At 43.8% G+C, this 19,765-nt stretch overlaps 1 protein-coding gene across 4 annotated transcripts in view; it reads right to left on the minus strand.

Annotated features, from left to right (window-relative positions):
* DOCK5 (dedicator of cytokinesis 5) overlaps window positions 1–19,765 on the minus strand; it is a 218,508-nt gene that overhangs the window by 6,244 nt on the left and 192,499 nt on the right. For 3 of the 4 annotated variants that reach the window (XM_027077373.2, XM_053216412.1, XM_053216411.1), the window contains 7 exons: window positions 18,858–18,942; window positions 18,348–18,434; window positions 15,615–15,791; window positions 11,460–11,543; window positions 10,914–11,051; window positions 8,537–8,703; window positions 381–549 (listed from right to left, as the gene is read on the minus strand). In XM_027077373.2, the coding sequence (XP_026933174.1) occupies window positions 381–549; window positions 8,537–8,703; window positions 10,914–11,051; window positions 11,460–11,543; window positions 15,615–15,791; window positions 18,348–18,434; window positions 18,858–18,942 (907 nt within the window). Of the gene's footprint in view, window positions 1–380; window positions 550–8,532; window positions 8,704–10,913; window positions 11,052–11,459; window positions 11,544–15,614; window positions 15,792–18,347; window positions 18,435–18,857; window positions 18,943–19,765 lie in introns of those variants that run through there. The other variant, XM_053216413.1, reaches the window with a different exon arrangement.

The raw sequence follows: 19,765 nt of genomic DNA on the forward strand, positions 1-19,765 counted from the left end.
AAAGCACCTTTTTTTTTTTCTTTTTTTTTAAAGTTAAGAGAAGAGAAAGGACTGTGTTTGGACCAACTCATGGAACATGGTGGTGAGAACCACAACTCCAAGCATCAACCCACATGTTTACATTGTGGGTACAAGGTCTTGCACCACTGATTTAGACGCTCAGATTCTCCATATGTGCTTTTCCTCACCCAGTCTAAGATCTGACGTTGCCACAGGCTGCTGGGTCCTGAGGAGGCACGGCCGGGCTCCCCCCTGGTGACTCCCAACTGTGACGTGAACAGCGATGTGCCCGGCTACGGGGGAAAGCACTAGCAAACCTCTGCTGCTTGTTTGCTTACCCCACCCCCCGTTTTTGTTCGTTCATTCATTTGTTTTTTTACCATCAGATCAGGTTCTGATGCTTTCTCTGCAATGACCTGGGACTTGCTCAGGCTCCAGTCTTTTCTCTTGAACTTGCTGATCCGGTTCTCCGTGTCCTCTTTGAGGGGGAGATCTTCAACTCTGGCACCTGACGAAGCTCTGCGCTCCAAGAGTGGCTCCAGGACTGACCTATTGGCCGAGCACAGGGGCAAAACCACAAAACACTGACCACCCGACAATCAAAATGTGCTCCAGAAAGACCAGGGGTTATGCCTCCTCAATCGAACCTTGACCTGTGACTTCCTTCTCGGGCTCTAAATGTGCATTTCGAATTGCCAATTAAACATCTCAAGGTATACGTGTACAGAAATGAAACCGTCACAGTACAGGAGGAAAACATCTCTGAATATTCATCTTATCCCAGGAAGAGAAAGTCTTAATATATTTACAAGCAAAGACAGAATTCATGCAGTGAAAGATGAGTAAGCAGCCTTCTGCAGTGGATAATAACACATGCCCCAGGGACAGCCAGCTGTGCTGAAATCCTACCTACACTTGCTTCTTGAGTGATCTTGGGCAGATAATCTTTCCATGCCTCAGTTTCCTTATCTGTTAAACGGGGACATTAACAGTACCTACCTCACGAGGCTACTACAAAATGCTTAGAATAAGTGCCTAGTATATATGTGTCCTCCTGAAATGGTTTTATTACAGTGACAGGTTTTTCAAGAGCCATAGTGACAACTAATTCATTCAAGAATCCCGATTGAATGCTACGGAGAGAGAGCAAGAGTTTGAGGACAAACGGGAGAGTCTCACAATATTTCCCCATACGTTACTTATTAACTACAAAGGGGAAAAAAAATAGTAACCGTACACGGAAAAGAAAATGGTCAAAACCTTCATCACGTACACAGTCAATTAACATCACCAAAGGGGGACAAATGGACATACTGTGCTTCTGGATATGATACCTAAAAAGGAAACATCATACAAAAACGTATAACCCGAACCCTAAGCACAAGGGAAAATAAGACAAACCCAATCTCCCAAATGAAGGGAAATCCTATAAAATAACTGGCCCGTCCGTAATCTTCAAAAATGTCAACGGTGTGAAAGCCAAGATAAGGAGGGGCTAATCTGCTTCAGATTAAAGAAGAAAAAAATTCAACATGGGATCCTTATTGGATCCTGTAACAGATATTACTAAGTATAAAAGACATTGGAGGGACCACTGACAGAACAGGAATATGGGTTAGAGCTTAAAGTATTGTATCGATGAGAGATTTCCTGAACGTATGGGCTGGACGTCTGGAAGACGATATGATTGTTCTTAAAACAGCACGTATGCAACCTACTCTCCCATGGTGGAGTAGGGGTTGGGGGGAGACAGGGACAGAGGGAATGACTATGGGATAATGTAAAAACAAGCAGGGTTAAAAAAGATATTTTACCTTTTATGATGGGTATTGCTTCTGGCTTCTGAATGGGTATTTAGTAAGCCTTGGTTTGATTAAAAATTGATAGATTTTGCTCCATAAGAATAGAAAGTTTGGAGGGATGAACAGGCAGAGCACAGAGGATTTTTAGGGCAGTGACATCATTCTGTCTGATATTACGATGGTGAACGCATGTTATTACACATGATACATCTGTCCAAACCCACAGAACTACAACACCAAGAGGGAACTCTAAGGTCAACTATGGACTTTGGATGATTATGATGTGCCAGTGTGCATTCCTCAGTGGTAACAAATATACCACTCTGGTGGGGGATGCTGATGATATTGGGGGCTGGGCCAGTGTGGGAGGACAGTTTACTGGGAAATCTCTGGGCTTTCTTCTTAATCTTGCTGTGAATTTACAACTGCTCTAGGGGGCGCCTGGGTGGCTCAGTTGGTTGAGTCCCACTCTTGATTTCAGCTCAGGTCATGATCTCATGATCCTGGGATGGAGCCCTGCATTAGGCTCTGTGCTAAGTGTGGAGCCTGCTTTAAGATTCTCTCTCTCTCTCTTTCTCTCTCTCTCTCTCCCCCTGACTTCCTCCCTCCCCCTCCCCCACTTATGTACTGTCTCTCACTCTAAAAAATAAAATAAATCATAAAAAAAAAAGCTCCAAAAAAATAAAGTCCATAAAACACACACACACAAAAGCTGTGGTATGAAATAAGACAACACAGAAACAGCTACGAGCTATTAGTATTAAAAAAAATATTAATGGGGATGCCTGAGTGGCTCAGTCGGTTAAGCGTCCGACTTCAGCTCAGGTCACGATCTCACAGTCTGTGAGTTCGAGCCCCGCGTCGGGCTCTGTGCTGACAGCTCAGAGCCTGGAGCCTGCTTCGGATTCTGTGTCTCCCTCTCTCTCTGACCCTTCCCGGCTCATGCTCTGTCTCTCTCTGTCTCAAAAATAAATAAAATAAAATAAATAAAATAAAATAAAATAAAATAAAATAAAATAATTAAAAAAATAATAATAAAGGCTTTCATTTGGCAGAAAAGCACCATCAGTCAACTAAAACTATTTGCTGGACATATTTTAGATGCCAAATATCTTTAACATATAAGAAACTTTTATAAACCAAAAAGAAAAATAGGAGTTCAATTTTTTAAACTTTTCATATTTTTTTTATTGTTTATTTTTATTGTTGAGAGAGAAAGACACGGAGTGTGAGTGGGGGAAGGGCAGAGAGAGAGGGAGACGCAGAATTCGAAGCAGGCTCCAGGCTCTGAGTTGTCAGCACAGAGCCTGACACGGGGCTCGAACTCACAAGCTGTGAGATCATGACCTGAGCCGAAGTCGGACGCTCAACTGACCGAGCCACCCAGGCGCCCCAATTTTTAAAAATTTTCAAAGGATATAAATAGGTGTTTCATGAAAACAGAAACCCAAATAATTTTAAAAAGTTAGTGTCACTAGCTATTAAATATATAAATATTAAGACAAGGTATTTGGAGGGGGCAAAGACTTTTTCACATTTTATTATAGAAAATTCCAAACATATAAAAAAGAGAAGAGAATATATAATAAATTCCCATGTATATATCACTCAGTGTCAATAATGATAACTCATGGCCAGTCTAGTTTCTTACGCTCACCTAAGTCACATTCTGAGCCCCTCACTGGATCATTTGGAAACGATTCTTAGATGGCATTTCATTCCATCTATAAGTATTTTAGTATATACCTCAGTCAGGCAAGGACTTACTGCATAACATAAGTACACTCCCATCATCAGTGCTACAAAATGAAATAATTCCTTAATTTCATCAAGTATCCACTGTTAACATTTCTCATAAATTTTTGGAAGTGGTTTGCTTGAATCAAGATCCCCAACAGGATTCACTCTGTGTTTGGTTGATATGCTTCTTAAATCATTTAAAAATTTTTAATAAGAATTTTATTTATTTTTTTTTAGAGAGAGAGAGTGTGCAAAGGGCGGGCAGAGGGCAGAGGGAGAAAGCGAGAGAGAGGGAGAGAGGGGGGGAGAGAGAGAGAGAGAGAGAGAGAGGAGGAGAGAGGGAGAGAGACAGAGAGAGAATGAATCCCAAGCAGACCAACATGGGGCTCAATCCCATGACCCTGGGATCATGACCTGAGTCGAAATCAAGAGTCGGAAGCTCAACTAAGTCACCCAGGTGTCCCTCATTTAAGAATTTTGACATCTGTAGTCCACCTTTCTGCAAAGTATGTTTGCCTTGCTCTGTGAATGTAAAGGGTGAGAAAGTTCCAGGGAAGTCTGAGTAAGGAGTCACTGGGAAATGCCTGTTGACTGCAGTTTCTTTTTCTGATTTCAAATTATTCTCTCCTTTTCTATTACTATTATTTTTTTAAGACAGCATGCACGGGTTTGTAATTTTTTGGTATTGTTTCAACTGCTCATATATTTAAGGGGAAGCCACTCATTATTACTTACCTTGAATCTGTACTAAATAAATATCATAGAACTCAATTCCAAAAAATACTCTTACTGCTCATTTTTCTTTTAAAGATTTTATTTTATTTTTTTAAAGTAATCTCTACCCCCATGGGGCTCAAACTCATGACACCGAGATCAAGAGTTGTACGCTCTTGGACTGAGCCAGCCAGGCACCCCAGGACTCTAATTATTCTTAAAACCGACTAAGCCAAATCAAACAAAGAAACAAAATCACCTCAAACAGTAATTGGTCAGGGAGAAAGAAAACAACCACCCCAGATTCTATGGAATCAATTATGACTTCACCTGAGAGACTGACACTCAAGGCTGAGGGTCACTAGACCAACAGTCAAAGATGTGAGTTTTCACTAGGGCCTCATTAGGAACCACACTAAACCATAAAATAACTACGGTGGGGTCCCCCAGGGTCTGTGTTTTTTTTTTGCTTATAATGGTTACTTCAGCGATCTTTCTGAAATATCAAAGATTAAATTTTTTCTAAACAATTTTGTTCTGGGGCCCCGACTCGGCTGGTGCTCTAAGCAGGTAGCCCGTAGTTGGCCTTCTGTGTAAATCTTCTGGCTTCCCCTTAACACAAGCTGGGTTTCCAAAAGTAATTCTCTTTCTGTGCCTAAGCCTCCCATATGCCAAACAGGATGGATACAGTCTACCTTCTTACCAACAAAGAACTGGCTCTTTATAGACATCACATCCAATAATCCCCATGAAAGTGTTCATGAATACTGTGACATAACATCGGTAATGGGGAGAGTCGGGGTCATTAGCTGAGGATCAGTTGGAGCTGCTTTAAAGACACATCCTAAATAAGGGTCAGACAACAGTACAGTGACTTCTTACTCACTGGGGAAATCTGGGCAAGATCAATAATCCACCTTAAAACTGGGTCATGGCAAGAAAAGGACCCCGCTCACCTGTTCTCTGTTTACTGCCCTAGGGTATCAGCAATCATGGGGGGTCTTTGACTTTCAACAGCTGTTTCAAACCTTTTCTTTTTTGAATGAGACAGTTTATGTAAGAAAAGAATCTTACTGAACAGAACTTCTATGCTTTCCACGAAGTAGTTAGTGTCTCTTTATGGCGTGAAAAAAAAAACAACCATAGAAGAGACAAAGTCAATGAATCAAGGATTATTTAATATTTAGTAATGCTAAGGATTAGCAATAGTGCAAATAACCTAGTACTCTATTGCGTCTGACATTACATATTGGTACTTGTTTGACATCAGAATTGTAATGAATTGCATCCTCTGACTAGGCAACGTATACTTCTAGAAATGCATCCTACACTTGGTCTTAACCAAAAGGCCAAGAAATGACAGGAGACTGTATCCTAAATAACCACAAAGCTGTAAGGACACGTGTTTGGTACAAGTCTTAATAATCGAAATGCACTTTATATTGATATAAGCTAACTGTTTTCATATTAAATTAATGATGAACTTTGATGATTACCTGTTTAGAAATAACGATACAACTTAAATATTCTATAGTAGGGGGAGGATTCATTAGGGCACATTCATGGGATGCAATGGTTAATAGCCATCAAAGATGATAATAAAATAACACAGCAACATGGAAAATGCTTGTAATAAAATAATAAAGGAGAAAAACAATTTACCAAACTATATCTGTGCTGCAACTGCAACTATGTAACAATATCTGCCAGTGGAAAAGGACGGATAGATAATTTAGGAAATATTAAACACGTGATTTCCAGGGAGGGGCTGTTTAGACAGGGTATTTTTGTGGTATAATTATTACAATACAGAATTATAAATTTAAGATGAAACGGTGAGTCAACTGGACTTATATTTAACTCTAAAATACATAATGCTGTTAAAGACTCATCATGTACATTAAATTAAGCAGCACGTCACATAATGGTATGCACAATGCTTTTCCAATTGTATCAAATGTACATATGCTTTTTAAAATTTTATATAGGTAACCGTTAACGGTGGTTACTTCTGAGTGATGACATAATAAGCATTTTTCTCTTAAGTTCCTAGTACTTTGAAAAATTTCTACGTGTACATATACGAGTTATATAATTAGTAAAATCTTTGTAAATAGTATTTTTAAACAGAAAGAATGCAATTATAAATTCATCCCTGTAAAATATTTTAAATTTGAACGTATGGAAGGGCACTTCCATGATTTTGGCAAGAAAGGCTCAGTGTCAAAAGCCATCAATCCTCCCAAAGTTAGTCCAGAAATTTAACATGATCTCAGTAAAAATAGCCATGGGATTCGAGACAAGTTAATCCAAAAGCGAGCATGAGTAAAACTAGCTAGATAGATTCTGAAAAGGACTATTCAAAAGTAAAAGCCTTTTAAATCTACAGTAATGAAAGCTACCTAGTACTAGTTCGTAAACATATAGGGAGATCAAAGAAATGGGGGAAAAGTCTACAAGCAGACTAAAGAACATCTAGGAATTTCATTTTTTAATTAGGTTGGTTGACATTTCTTATTTTTTTTTCTCAACGTTTATTTATTTTTGGGACAGAGAGAGACAGAGCATGAACGGGGAGGGGCAGAGAGAGAGGGAGACACAGAATCGGAAACAGGCTCCAGGCTCTGAGCCATCAGCCCAGAGCCCGACGCGGGGCTCGAACTCACGGACTGCGAGATAGTGACCTGGCTGAAGTCGGACGCTTAACCGACTGCGCCACCCAGGCGCCCCTAGGTTGACATTTCAAATCAGTAGGGGAAAAAACGTAATAGGGAGAAAAGGGTTGCTGTATAGCCAAAAAAAAGAGTTAACTTCATACCTCACACTTTATACTAGAATAAATTTCAAAGAATCACAGATTTAGTGGTGAATAGTGAAACTTAAAAAAATTTTTTGTAGCCTGAGAATGGGGAAGGCCTTTGATTATGATATACAACTCAGGAGTCATAAAATCAAACATTAAGTTATTTGGCTGCATAAAAAATGTCAGCACAACTAAATGAGAAATTAGAAACAAAGTCAAAAGAGAAAGGAGAAATTGGAAGGTGTATTTCAAGTCCCAGAACAAAGAAAACACAACAGAAAAGTGTACCCCAAATACTTGACCATAGTTCACAGAAAATAAAATACAGCTACTAAAAAATGAAAAACTCAGCTTCGTACAAAACAAGAGAAATAAAACCAAACCACACTCCTATACCAGGAAAATACTCTCCACTTATCAAACTGGCAAAAAATGAAAACGCCTGATAATACACAATCTGGAGGCCAGATGGGGGTGACGGGGCGCCCTTATATGTTGCTGGGGGGGCCTGCAAATTGGTCTATGTCTACGGAAGTCAGTTCAGGAATAATTTTGAAAACTGCAACTATAGATGTTCGACAAAGCAAGTTCACTTCTGGAATTTTTCTCACACGGATATACTTTGTGTATTTGCGAAATAAATTATTTTTAAGGTGAGTCACTGCCCCACTGCTGCGACAGTGAAAGACTGGGGTCAACTAAGCATCCATCAATAGACACCCGTGGAATGTATCCTGATGCAGACATACCACGGGATGCCTGCAGCTCAGAGAAAAGACGAGGCCCTTTACATTCTGAAACAGAAGGATTTTCAAGACACAGTAAGTGAAAAGAGCAAGGTAAAGAAAGAATTCTATGTTTCCATTGAATATAAGCAGAAAGTGCGGGGAAGAACATACATTTAGGTATTGCTCGTGTGTGTCGAAAGAGCTTGGAAAGGCACCAGGGTCCTGCAGGCCAACACCACTTGCCTCAGGAGAGCGGTACTGGTAGGACAGGAGTTAAGGACTGATGGGTGATGCCTCCCGACACATCCCTCTAGTGCCTTGGAGTTCCGTACCATGTAATTATATTGCCGATTTATAACATAAATGTAAATTTTAAGATGACTTTTGAAAACGGATTCAGGTGGAAAGACACTCAAACGATGACTATAATATGAAAAAAAAATAATTCAGAATGTGATAGGGTGGCTGATAGGATGTGATAGGATTATAGGTGATGATTATCCCTTTTTTTCTTAACTATTATCGTTATGTACATAATATGGAAAATAATGATCTTTCTCATGAGGAAGGCGACGGGAATGGTATACAGGATTATAACCACAGACTCCAGATTATTTCCCTCATGAGGATGATGCATCTACATTGACCAAGTCTCCCTTTGGTGACAAAAGGCAAAGGTTAGTAAGGAGATAATCCAGCCCCCCCCCCCCCCCACCGCCTCCCCTGGCAATTAAAAATCAAACTCTTACCCATCAGATCCCGGTCTGGAAGGAGCATTATCAGATGAGTTAGAAGAGGTGGAAATCACAGAGGAAGTCACTGAGGTGATGGACAATCTCCGCAGCGTAGACGACATGATGTAGGGTAGTACAATGGATCCCGTGCGGCTTTGTTTCCGCTCAGTCAAGTTGGGTGGCTGAGGAACACAGAGCATCTCATGGTTAGCAGACCTGGAATTCAGCCCATAGGAACTGGTGCAGCTCCCCATCTGTTTGTGACAAGTGCCATTTGTATTGGCTGGCACCCACTGCTGCCTCAGCTGTTAAATACTGCAAATAGTTATATTCTATTTTTTTTTTAAGTTTATTTATTGAGAGAGAGAGAGAGAGAGAGAGAGAGAGAGAGAGAGAGAGAGAGGGAGAGAGACGGGGGCTGGTGGGAGGGGGGGCAGAATGAGTGCTGATCAGGGGAGGGGCAGAGAATGAGAGGGAGGGAGAGGATTCAAAGCAGGCTCCGTGCTGTCAGTGCAGAAGCAGGCACGGGGCTCGAACTCACAAAACATGAGATCATGACCTGTGCTGAAATCCAGAGTTGGATGCTTAACTGACGGAGCCACGGGGCACCCTGCAAATACTTATATTCTTAATTATGAGCACAATTAGGTTAAGTCTACCTTGTTTCTAAGACTTAGAGAAGAATTCCCCATAATTTGTTGTCAGCCATGTGAGAAGAAAAACCGAGCTGTTCATTACCCCCCACAAGAATAGCAAAACCCTCCGTCTGCTTCTCCAGTTCCTCCAGTTTATCTTCTTTCAGCCGCTAAAAAGGTAAAATACTGGCCTAATAGAAACTTTCAGATGATACTGTAGACCTGACGCTTAACATGTAAATGGTGAATCTTTCTTAAGTAAAGGAGCATCAATTTACTAGCATTAAGAGAGGTCTTCAGTAGGGCTGATCGCCCCAATTGGCCACCATATCAAATTTACATGCCAATATTGGCCTGGATCTAATAAAAACGACTTAAATAGGTGTAAGTCACATCCTTCCCCTTGGAACTTACATAAAAGACAAATGTTCCTAGAAGAAAGCTCTTAAGTGTGGTAGGCTAGGAAGTTAGGCACAACCGAACCCTTGGATGACTGAAAGCAATGATTACAAAGATGCTCAGGAGAAAAAGGTAGCGGCAGTGGAGGTGTGGGAATGGCAGACAGGACTACACGGAAAGAAATGCAGAGCTTTGATTCAAGGAAAGAGAATCAGAAAATCGGGAGTTCAAGAGTAAGACAGTTAAAGAGAGCAAGGTGAACGAACTCTCATTAAAAAGAGCAGAAAAATGAAGCTGGATCCAGGCATTCAATCGATTGTTGCAGAGAAAAATTAGGTATTATTTATTTTTTATTAAGTAATCTTTATGCCCAGTGTGGGGCTTGAACTCATGATCCCAAGACCAAGAGTCGCACGCTCTCCCGACTGAATCAGCCACGTGCTCCAGACAGAAAAGCTTATTGAGCGCGCGCATCAATCCACCCAACTTCTCGGGCACAAAGACACTGTGGGGAGAGATGTGTCAGAACTGTCAGAACAAATGACGAAATCACTATCTGCACTGCAAAATGAACTTCACGATTCTTTCTCCCCTTCAGAGGTGCGAAGAATGTCAACTTTTCGTCAAAATAAAAAAGGAACAAAGGCTAGGAAAAACACTAAGAATTGGGCTAAACGGGACAGTAATAACCAGCATCTGGGACCAGCAATGCTCCCAAATGCTAGTAGAGTGGCCCGGACACTATGGTCCCAGACCAGCAGGATCAGCACCCACTGGGAGCACGTTAGAAACCCAAACCCTCGGGGTGCCTGGGTGGCTCAGTAGGTCAAGCGTCCGACTTCGGCGCAGGTCATGGTCTTGCGGTTTGTGAGTCTAGAGCCCCACGTCTGGCTCTGGGCTGACAGCTCAGAGCCCGGAGCCTGCTTCGGATTCTGTCTCTCCTCCTCTCTCTGCCCCTCCCCTGCTCATGCTCTCTCTCTCTCTGTCTCTCAATAATAAATAAACGTTAAAAAAAAAATTACAAAAAAAAAAAAGAAAGAAAGAAAGAAAGAAATGCGAACCCTTGGGCACCCCACCCTAGACCTCCTGAATCGGAAGCTCTGGAGATGTGGCCCAGCAATTTGTGTTTTCGTAAGCCTTCCAGGTGGTTCGGACGGTCACTCAAGTCCGAGAACCCCTATCTAGTATGTCAACTGCGGAAGGTCACCAACAGCACACCACGTCTTCTCCAGACCCGTCCCCCGTGTTTTCCTGCCACACTTCTGCTATTTGGACTCATCTGGCAACTGAAAACCTGATCAACATCATAACCAGTAAAGAGGCTGAGAAAGTCAACGGGCTCCTTAGACAAAGCCTACCAGTGTTATAACGCCGTAGAGCTTTTCCACTTTCTCCTTGAGCTCCCGGAAACAAGACGACAACCGGTCATGCAGTGGCTTTAGCTGCTCTGTCAGCTTCTCCCCGTGGATGCGGATCCCCTCCGTCAGCAGGGGCATCTGGGAAGAAGGGGCATGAAAGGAAGGAGACACGGTTTAGGAAAGGGGATGTTTTTCAGATTGGGAGGCTGGGGAGGGATGGGGGTGAAGGTGGACAGGTAAACTGGTAGAACAGCACGTATCGAATGAGAAAGCTACGTGTCAGTGTAGGGCTTGGGCACCGGCCACCCTGGGGTCAAGGGCTCAGAGAAATACACAAGGATACAAGCAGGCCCGTGACTGGGGAAGGGCTGACAGAAAAGGCAAACCCTCCCGAGCCGGGGAGCACGTCTGTGGATAAGCCACTGCTAGACTGGGTGGGATGGCTGCATTTTCTCTCACTGGTCACTAAAGTAGAGACAGAGACAAAGAGAGAGAGAGCGCGAGCGAGCGAGCGCTGTCTGGCCATACATGTCGCTAGGAGCACACCTGTAATGCTATCAGGCGCTTCAGCAGCTCAATCTTCTCCTGGTCTTCTGGATGCTCCTGCAAGTACTTCTCCGTAAAAAAAGCCTAAAAACGGGGCACAGGAGAGCATTAATTAGAACACGTCCCCATCTGTGTATTTGACCCTAGAGGGAGGGGAGGGGAGCCTGGAAGGGGGACAAATGTCTTGTTCTAGCTGATAAACCAGAAATGACTAAGGCAATCCTCCTTCCTTACCTGGGACAGCCCTTCTGCCACCGTGGACGGTTCTAAAGGTATGTGCTCTTTTGCGGTCTTTCTGGAATTGGGCAATGCCTAATCCAAGCACCTTCTCAACGATCACCAGACACACACAAGGGCACAAACCAAATAATCAGCAGCACAGCAGACTGGCAGTCATTGAAAGAACTTGCCCCAAGGACCAATGCCAATGCCAATATCTGAAGGCTGTTCAGTAGATTAAGTGCACGGATATTATAAAGGAAAAAGCAAAAAACTAACAGGCTGGATATGCCTGATAGTTTTCCTGCTGCTATAAGCTGTATCACATTTTCCCCCCTATACTGAGGGAAGAGTAATATCCACACCTTCTTAGTTCTCATCAATCCAGAAGGCTCTTTTGAGGACAATGTTTCGTAAATATTAAATGCACACAAAAATGTCTCGTAAATAGTAAATGCAGTTTGCGTTGCGTCTTATTATACGTCAAAACCATGTCACATGTAACACTGTCAATCAACATTCGTGGTCCCAAGGGCTAAGTCCCTCTAATAGTGAAACAAAACCCAAACTCAAACTATAATCGTAGATGTTACAGAAGAGACCGTTTTTAAAGACAACATTGGGGTGCCTGGGTGGCTCGGTTGGTTAGGCGTCTGACTTGGGCTCAGGTCATGATCTTGCGGTTCATGGGTTCGAGCCCCACATCTGGCTCTGCGCTCGCAGTGCAGAGTCTGCTTCGAAACTTCTGTCCCCCTCTCCCTGGGCCCATCCCCTGCTCGCACTTTCTCTCTCTCTCTAAAATAAATAAAGAAAACAACTAAGAAATAAAATAAAACAAGTAAGACAGAATGAGGAAAAAAAATTAAAAAGCCTGTGGTGAATATTTCTAACAAAGTCAAAACAGGAAAACATTTTTTTTCCTTGTACCATAGCCATCATTGCTGAGAGTGCTTTCAAAGACCAACCCTCAAAGTTCCCTTCGCTCTTCTGTTCCAATACTATGGAAGTCACCTCAACCTGTAGGTAGACTCAAGAGCTCCTGAAACTACAGGATACAGTTAAAACAAAAAAAAAAAAACAGCAAAAAAAAGGGATCAGCGACCAGCCCATTTGGTATGGAACATAGAGCATGTTCAAATTCAACCTTGCGTGAAGATGTTATGGGTTGAACACTGGCTTCCTCCCCGCCCCAATTCATATGTTGAAGTCCTAGCCCCGGTACCTCAGAATGTGACCTTAGTTAGAAACAGGATTATTGCAGGTGTAGTTATGGTCACCATGGAGTGTCAGAGTGGAGTCACAGTGGAGTAGGACGAACTATCGATTCCACGTATCTGATGCCCTTATAGAAAGGGGAAGGTTGGACACTGGGAGAACGCTGCGTGAAGAGGGATAAGGGGTGCCAAAGCTAGGAGAGAGGCTGGGGCGCCCGGGTGGCTCAGTCGGTCGAGTGTCCAACTTCGGCTCAGGTCATGATCTCACGGTTCTTGAGTTCGAGCCCCGTGTTGGGCTCTGTGCGGACAGCTCAGAGCCTGGAGCCTGCTTCGGATTCTGTGTCTCCTTCTCTCTCTGCCCCTGCCCCACTTCTCACTCGCTCTCAAAAATAATAAATAAAACATTTAAAATTTTTTTTAAAAAAAAGAAGCTAGGAGAGAGGCAGGGAACAGATCCTTCCTCACAGCCCTCAGAAGGCACCAACCCTGCTGATGCCGGATTTCAGGTTACTGGGCTCCGGGACTGTGTTTGAAGTCACCCTGTTCGTGCCTTTGTCCCAGCGGCCCTAGCAAACTAACACCACAAGGGCTATCAATATATGCAGGCTGAGTATCACAAACAGGAAGCAGGACAGCACATCTGGAGAACACACCCTGTAGCCGGATTCATAGTTAGGGAGAAATGAATGAAAAAGTAGTATGGCTTTAATCTTCATCCACTTTCACCCTCCAAACAGAAGCAGTTTGAATCTTCAAAAGTTAAAAACGATTTTTTGATGTAAGATGAAAGGCACTGAGATTCCCAGAACATTGGTTGAGTCAAGGACCACTGCAGCAGAGTGCCCTGAAATTCCGTTTTTTTTTTTCGAAGAGTCCTGCCTTGCGAGAGAAAAGGGCTGATGAATTCCGGCAGTGATTAATGGGCTGCTTTAAGATAGGTCACCTGTATTGGTAGGTGATGATAGATTCCCCAATTAATTGCCATGGGGGTCATGGGGGTCATGGCGCTCAAGGAATTTACCTTTTTTTCTTACGCTTCAAAATATACAAATGCATACCATATTAATTAAAAGTGCAATTTAGTATTTTTAAAAGTCTTGAAATCTATCTGTGTACGTAACCAACTTCCCCTTTAAAATTTTTTTTAACTTAGAAGTCTCTGACATTGGAAAAAACTTCATAGGAAATTACATACTATTCACAGACTACTGGCATATACGAATTTGAATTCGAACGGGCCATTCTGTAAAAAAAAAAACAACACTTGGAAAAACACATCGAAATTAGTACTAGATAGTTTACAGGACACAAAAACCCACCACAATGCTTACAACGTTATATAAAAAAAAAAAGGGATTATATTCTGGATCCTAGTTTTGTATTGAATTCCATGATAACACTGGAGGTTATTATCAACACTAAGCACAGGCAAACTAGAACTGATCTCTGGTGTTGGGTCTTTCCCAGCTGCTAGGTGTAGTGATTCTGAAGGCTGAAAGGTTGAAGGGAAAGGAGAAAAAAGAAGATTGTCATAGCAACAGCCGCAGAGCACTGCCCGTTCAGATCACCTTTGTCTCCAGGCAGACAGGAGAGAGGAAGAAGTCAACACCGATCAAGCCTCAACTATAAGGCAAGTGTTCTGCGATGTTCCTTATATACAAGATAAGCGTCCAGCCGCTTCTGTGTGGTAGGCATTTGCCTCATTTGCTTGGGGTACGAAGCTTGGGGCTCAAAGAGGTACGAAGGTTGGGGCTCAAAGAGGTGACGTATCTCACCCGAGAGCACATGGTGGCCAATGGGAAGCTGGGATTCGGTCACAGGAATGACTGATTCTAAAGCCCCTGGTCTTCTCAGGACATTGCGTATAAATGGAAATAACAGAATCAGCCCACCTAATAACCACTCGCCCTTCCCGTTCATCTCCTTTTCTTTCCACTCACTCTCCCGGCTACTCCACAGGAGTGTAGTGGCCAAATGTTTGTTTATATTCAGCAAGAGGACGCCAAAATTACTTAGCCACTGGACACATAGTGAATAATTAAAAATCTTGCCTCCATTAATTGCATGTTTTTTTACATGTTGGATACATTAACTCCGTTAAACACAATTTTTTTTAATGTTTATTTTAGAGAGAGAGACAGAGACAGAGACAGAGGGTGGGTGGGGGGGAGGCAGAGAGGGAGACACAGAATCCAAAGCAGGCTCCAGGGTCTGAGCTGTCAGCACAGTTCCTGAAGCAGGGCTCCAACCCATGAGCTGTGAGATCATGACCTGAGCCGAAGTCGGACGCTTAACCGACTGAGCCACCCAGGTGCCCCTAGAAGCCAATTTTAGAGAGAGCACAGTTCTGCCTTTCCCACGGGTGCTTCTTCAGTTCTAGAGCATCTTTACCTCTGGGGCCGCCTGTAAGCTTTCTACTTCTCGGCGGAGAAAGGGAGAGGGAACAACAGGTAAATCAACCAGAGATGGTATATTAGATTGATCTGTCAGTGACTCTGTATCAGGCAGTGGCCCAACCCTGCCTGAGCTGCTGAGGATCTCTAGGAGGTGTGAGGTCAGGGATCAGCTTTTCATTAATTTCATTTGCTCATTCGTAAAAAGGGCACAGTGAAAAACTCTCTCAGCCAAGTCGTAAGAAACTAATGCACCAGCCGCACAGAGCCACAGGGCGAGAGGCACGGAATGACATGGGATTCAGTGGGGATTCCAGGGCCCAGCCCACCTTTTCATAGTTGGAGTATCCTCCCATGACAGCCGGGTCTACGATGCCACTGAGCAGCATGGAGAGAGGATGCACAGAGAGGGTCCGGTCCCAGGCGTGTTGTTGAACACAGTTGCTGATCTTCTCATTGGTGAGTTCCATGGTTTCTATGGCATTCTCCAGGGGACTGATTTCTTCCTGCGATAGTGGACAAGGGAGTGAAAGGGCATTTTGTGAATTCACAGCAAGTTTTGAAAAAATCCTAAGTGTTCCTCTCATTTTATTTTTAAAAGTATTTATTTATTTATTTATTTTGAGAGGCTGGGGACAGAGAGAGAGGGAGAGAGAATCCCAAGCAGGTTCCGTGTGCTCAGTGCAGAGCCTGATGTGGGACTCGAACTCACGAACTGTGAGGTCATGTCTTGAGCCGGAATCAAGAGACAGATGCTTAACTCACTGAGTCACCCAGGCGCCCCCTAAGTGTTCCTTTTAAAAGGTTTAAAATTCTCACCAGGCTATAAACCAGTAAAGTTGTGCTTGTCAAGGTTATGTCTATTTGGATCCCACACTTACTTGAAATGGTCTTGCTAAGTTGTGCAGTAAACTACTTAAAATGTCCTTAGAAAGCACAAGGATGACCTAAAAATTAGAGCTATAGTAGTGATCATTTCTCGGGGCAAAAGGTCTACCAGAAATCTGGGGGGGAAAAAAAAGGTAGATGTAATAATGAGGGCCTTTTAGGCAAAGCTTCCTCAGATATTTCTGAGAAGATAAGTGACAAGACAGTAGCAGGATATCTGATCCAAGATACTTCTGCAACGTCCCAAAAGTTCACTGGCAAGGGGCTCGATGTTTCTGCCACAAGCAAAGGTAAGTTTTGGAAGCCACACATTCAAACCATACCTAAGTCACCTTAGTATGGGTTCTGTGGTCAGAAGCAGCCAGAAATAACGGGATGTATTAGAATATCCAAGCTGGGGTCACCTGGGTGGCTCCGTTAAGCGTCTGATTCTTGATTTTGGCTCAGGTCACGATCTCACGGTTTGTGAGATCGAGCCCTGCCCCCGGGCTCCATGCTAATCGTGCAAAGCCCACTTGGGGTTCTCTCTCTCTCCCTCTCTCTGCCCCTCCTGCTCACACGTGCTCTTTCTGTCTCAAAATAAACAAACATTAAAGTTAACAAAGAGTATCCAAGCTGAATCTGGGACGAAAATGAAATTAAGATTCAATATAGGTTCAAGCAATTCCTGTGGGCAAGTGTTCAAAGCCAGGTTTCAAGAAAACCCGCATTCTTCATTTTAGCCACTGCCAGACAAATGACCTCTTACCACAGCCTGATTCCAAAAGTCTCTGTCCAAAAATCATATTCACACTTGAGGGACAGCGATATTATTACTAGTGGCATGGAAGACATCGGATTTCCGTTCAGATTTGTTCAGGATATATTTCCTCAAAGTGTATTTCATGCCAAGTACCGGGCTATGCTCTACAGTTACAAAAGTGATTAAGACAGAATTCACGGTGGGGAGGAGCCTACGGTTTTAGTGGCGTCTCAAGACACGTAAGCATGGTAGTAACTTGTTAGAAATAAACCCGGGTTGGGCGCCTGGGTGGCTCAGTCGGTTAAGCGTCCGACTTTGGCTCAGGTCATGATCTTGTGGTTTGTGAGTTCGAGCCCCGCGTCGGGCTCTGTGCCGACAGCTCGGAGCCTGGAGCCTGCTTCAGAATCTGTGTCTTCCTCTCTCTCTGCCCCTCCCGTGCTCATGCTCTGTCTCTCAGTAATAAATAAACGTTAAAAAAAATGTAAAGACATAAACCCGGTTGCAACGGGGCACAGAGAAAGGGCATCTAATCCCAACTGGGAGTTTCAGAGATGGCTTCCTGGCGAAGCAGGTACCTAACTGAATTTCAGTGGGAGTTAGTTAGGTTGAGAAGGAGCACTTTGGGCAGAGAAAATGCTGCATCATCAAGGAGGGTTGAAATAGCACGGAATGAGCAGTTTCGTTCCAGAAGATTCCTGAAGAGATGAGGTGGCAGAACCGAGTCACAAAGATTCTGCATGTGTGTCCTAAGGAGCAGGGGCTTTATGCTCTAGGCACTGGGGAGCCACGGCAAGGTTTTGAGCATGAGAATGATACGCTCAGCTTTCCACTGTGGAAGCTCACACTCTGAGACAGTGTGGAAAACAAGCCTGTGAAGGCCCAAGCAGGAGCCCAGTGAGGGGGCTTTTTCCGTGGCATCCACCAGAGATGAATGAGGGACTAAAACAGGGTACATTAGGAGAGCTGGAAAACAAACAAACAAACAAACAAACAGATTTAATAAATATTAAGAAGGTAAAAGGGTCAGCTTTGGGAGTACTGGAGAAGGGAGAGCGTGGGGAGACTGGTAGATGTGATCAGCCACGAGTGAAAGAAGAGGAAATGTTTTGGGAGAGAAGAATCTGATTGGCAGGAAACTCCAAGGAGACGTTCTGAAAATGGTTTGGGGCGCTTGGTGGGATTATGAGGAGACAAGACTCATTTGGTCATAAAAGAGTCATTCACTGTGGGTAACCTTTAGGGTTGGTTTGTAACATCAGTTTTACAGAGGAGTTCTATTACACAAGCATGCCTTTTATTTCTCTTTTGGAAAACAAAGCTGGCCGGAGGAGGCTGGCCAGCCTAGTGAGAACCGGAGGGGCACTTAACAAAGGCCCTTATTATATTTGGAGACACAAAAGAATTTTCTGAATCCCAATTCCAAGTGACTCACCGTTGAAATCTGTTTGACTTCAAACCACTTGAGGATGCCAGGAAAGGTATACGCAGTCGTATACGTGGTCCTTTCGATCCACATGGTCTGGTGGAAGGAAAGACAATAGGAAGGGTCAGTTCCCAGGCCAAAATGGCCAGGGTTGAGTTCAGTGAGATTCTGTTCTCAAATGCTTCCTTAGTGAATGGGCATCAAAGTGTTTAAAGCTGCAAGGGATCCTCTACTTGGGCCCTCGCACGTTCTAGAGGGGAAATGTGAGGTCCAAAGAGGCGTGACTTGCTCCAATCATACTCAACGCAACATCGGAGCGCCACAGTAGAGCCCCTTTTTTTGGATGGGTGCCAGCCTAGAGCTTTCCACTGAGCTGGCCTGCTGTCTATGCAGTAAGCACGTAGAACCTCTACCCCTCGGGCTGCCATCGTTTCTGCTGTCTGTGTCGGTCAGGTGGAAAGCCTCCATTTGGATGGCAACTTGACCTTGTTTTTTAGAGGGCAAAGTGGGTGGACTCACAGCAAATTCATTATCTGGATCCTTTTCTCCTTTCCGGAATGGCCGGGAATGCTGGAATTGTTGTACTTCATTGGCTCTGTAGTAGCTGGGGAGAGAGAGACATCGCCACGACGCTGGAGTTTCTCTTAGGACAAGCGCTCCTTGAGCAAACTTCAAATAAGCCCTGGGCCGCGTCTTCCACAGACCGAGTCTTATCCCCTAAGCGATCTCAAAACAGACACAGTCTTCATAAGGAAGGCGGCAGGGGGTGCACATTTTACTGCACATCTTAATTTTCTTATTTACGGATCCGTTCCACAGCTCGCCATTTAAAAAGGCGTATGTACTTGTATCCACGTTTGTGATCGCATTTCTAATAGTTTTACCACAGTTCTAGCAATCCTTCTAATATTTTAGCTTCTGAGGAAAAAGACCGGGACCTGTGATCACTGGGGAACCCACCAGGCAAGGTGAGGTCAGCCACTCCTAAGTGAGTGCTTCCGGGTGGAATTGAGATCCAGGAGATCCAAAACCTAACAGCGAAATTCTTGATCTCCCTCTGCCTAAAAAAACCCCAACCCCCACCCCACCTGCCCCAAACCCCTTCGAGTTACCAAGCTCATATTTTATACTGAAAATAAAGAGTTGCTGCGGTCTGAACACTTGGGTTCCCCCCAAGTGCATATGTTGAAATCCTAACACCCCCCCCCCCAACCCCCCCACAACATGATGGTATTAGGAAGTAGCCTCCGTGGTAAGTGCTTATGTGCTACCCTCTTGAATGGGATTAGCGCCCTTGTAAGAGACCCGAGAGATCCATCACCCTTTCTGCCACGTGAGGACACAGCAAGAAGTCGATGTCTGTGAACCAGGAAGCAGGTCCTTACCAGACACCAAATCCGCTGGAGCCTTGACCTTGGACTCCCCAG

The sequence above is a fragment of the Acinonyx jubatus genome, chromosome B1 (genome assembly GCF_027475565.1).
Source record: "Acinonyx jubatus isolate Ajub_Pintada_27869175 chromosome B1, VMU_Ajub_asm_v1.0, whole genome shotgun sequence".
Taxonomy (NCBI): domain Eukaryota; kingdom Metazoa; phylum Chordata; class Mammalia; order Carnivora; family Felidae; genus Acinonyx; species Acinonyx jubatus.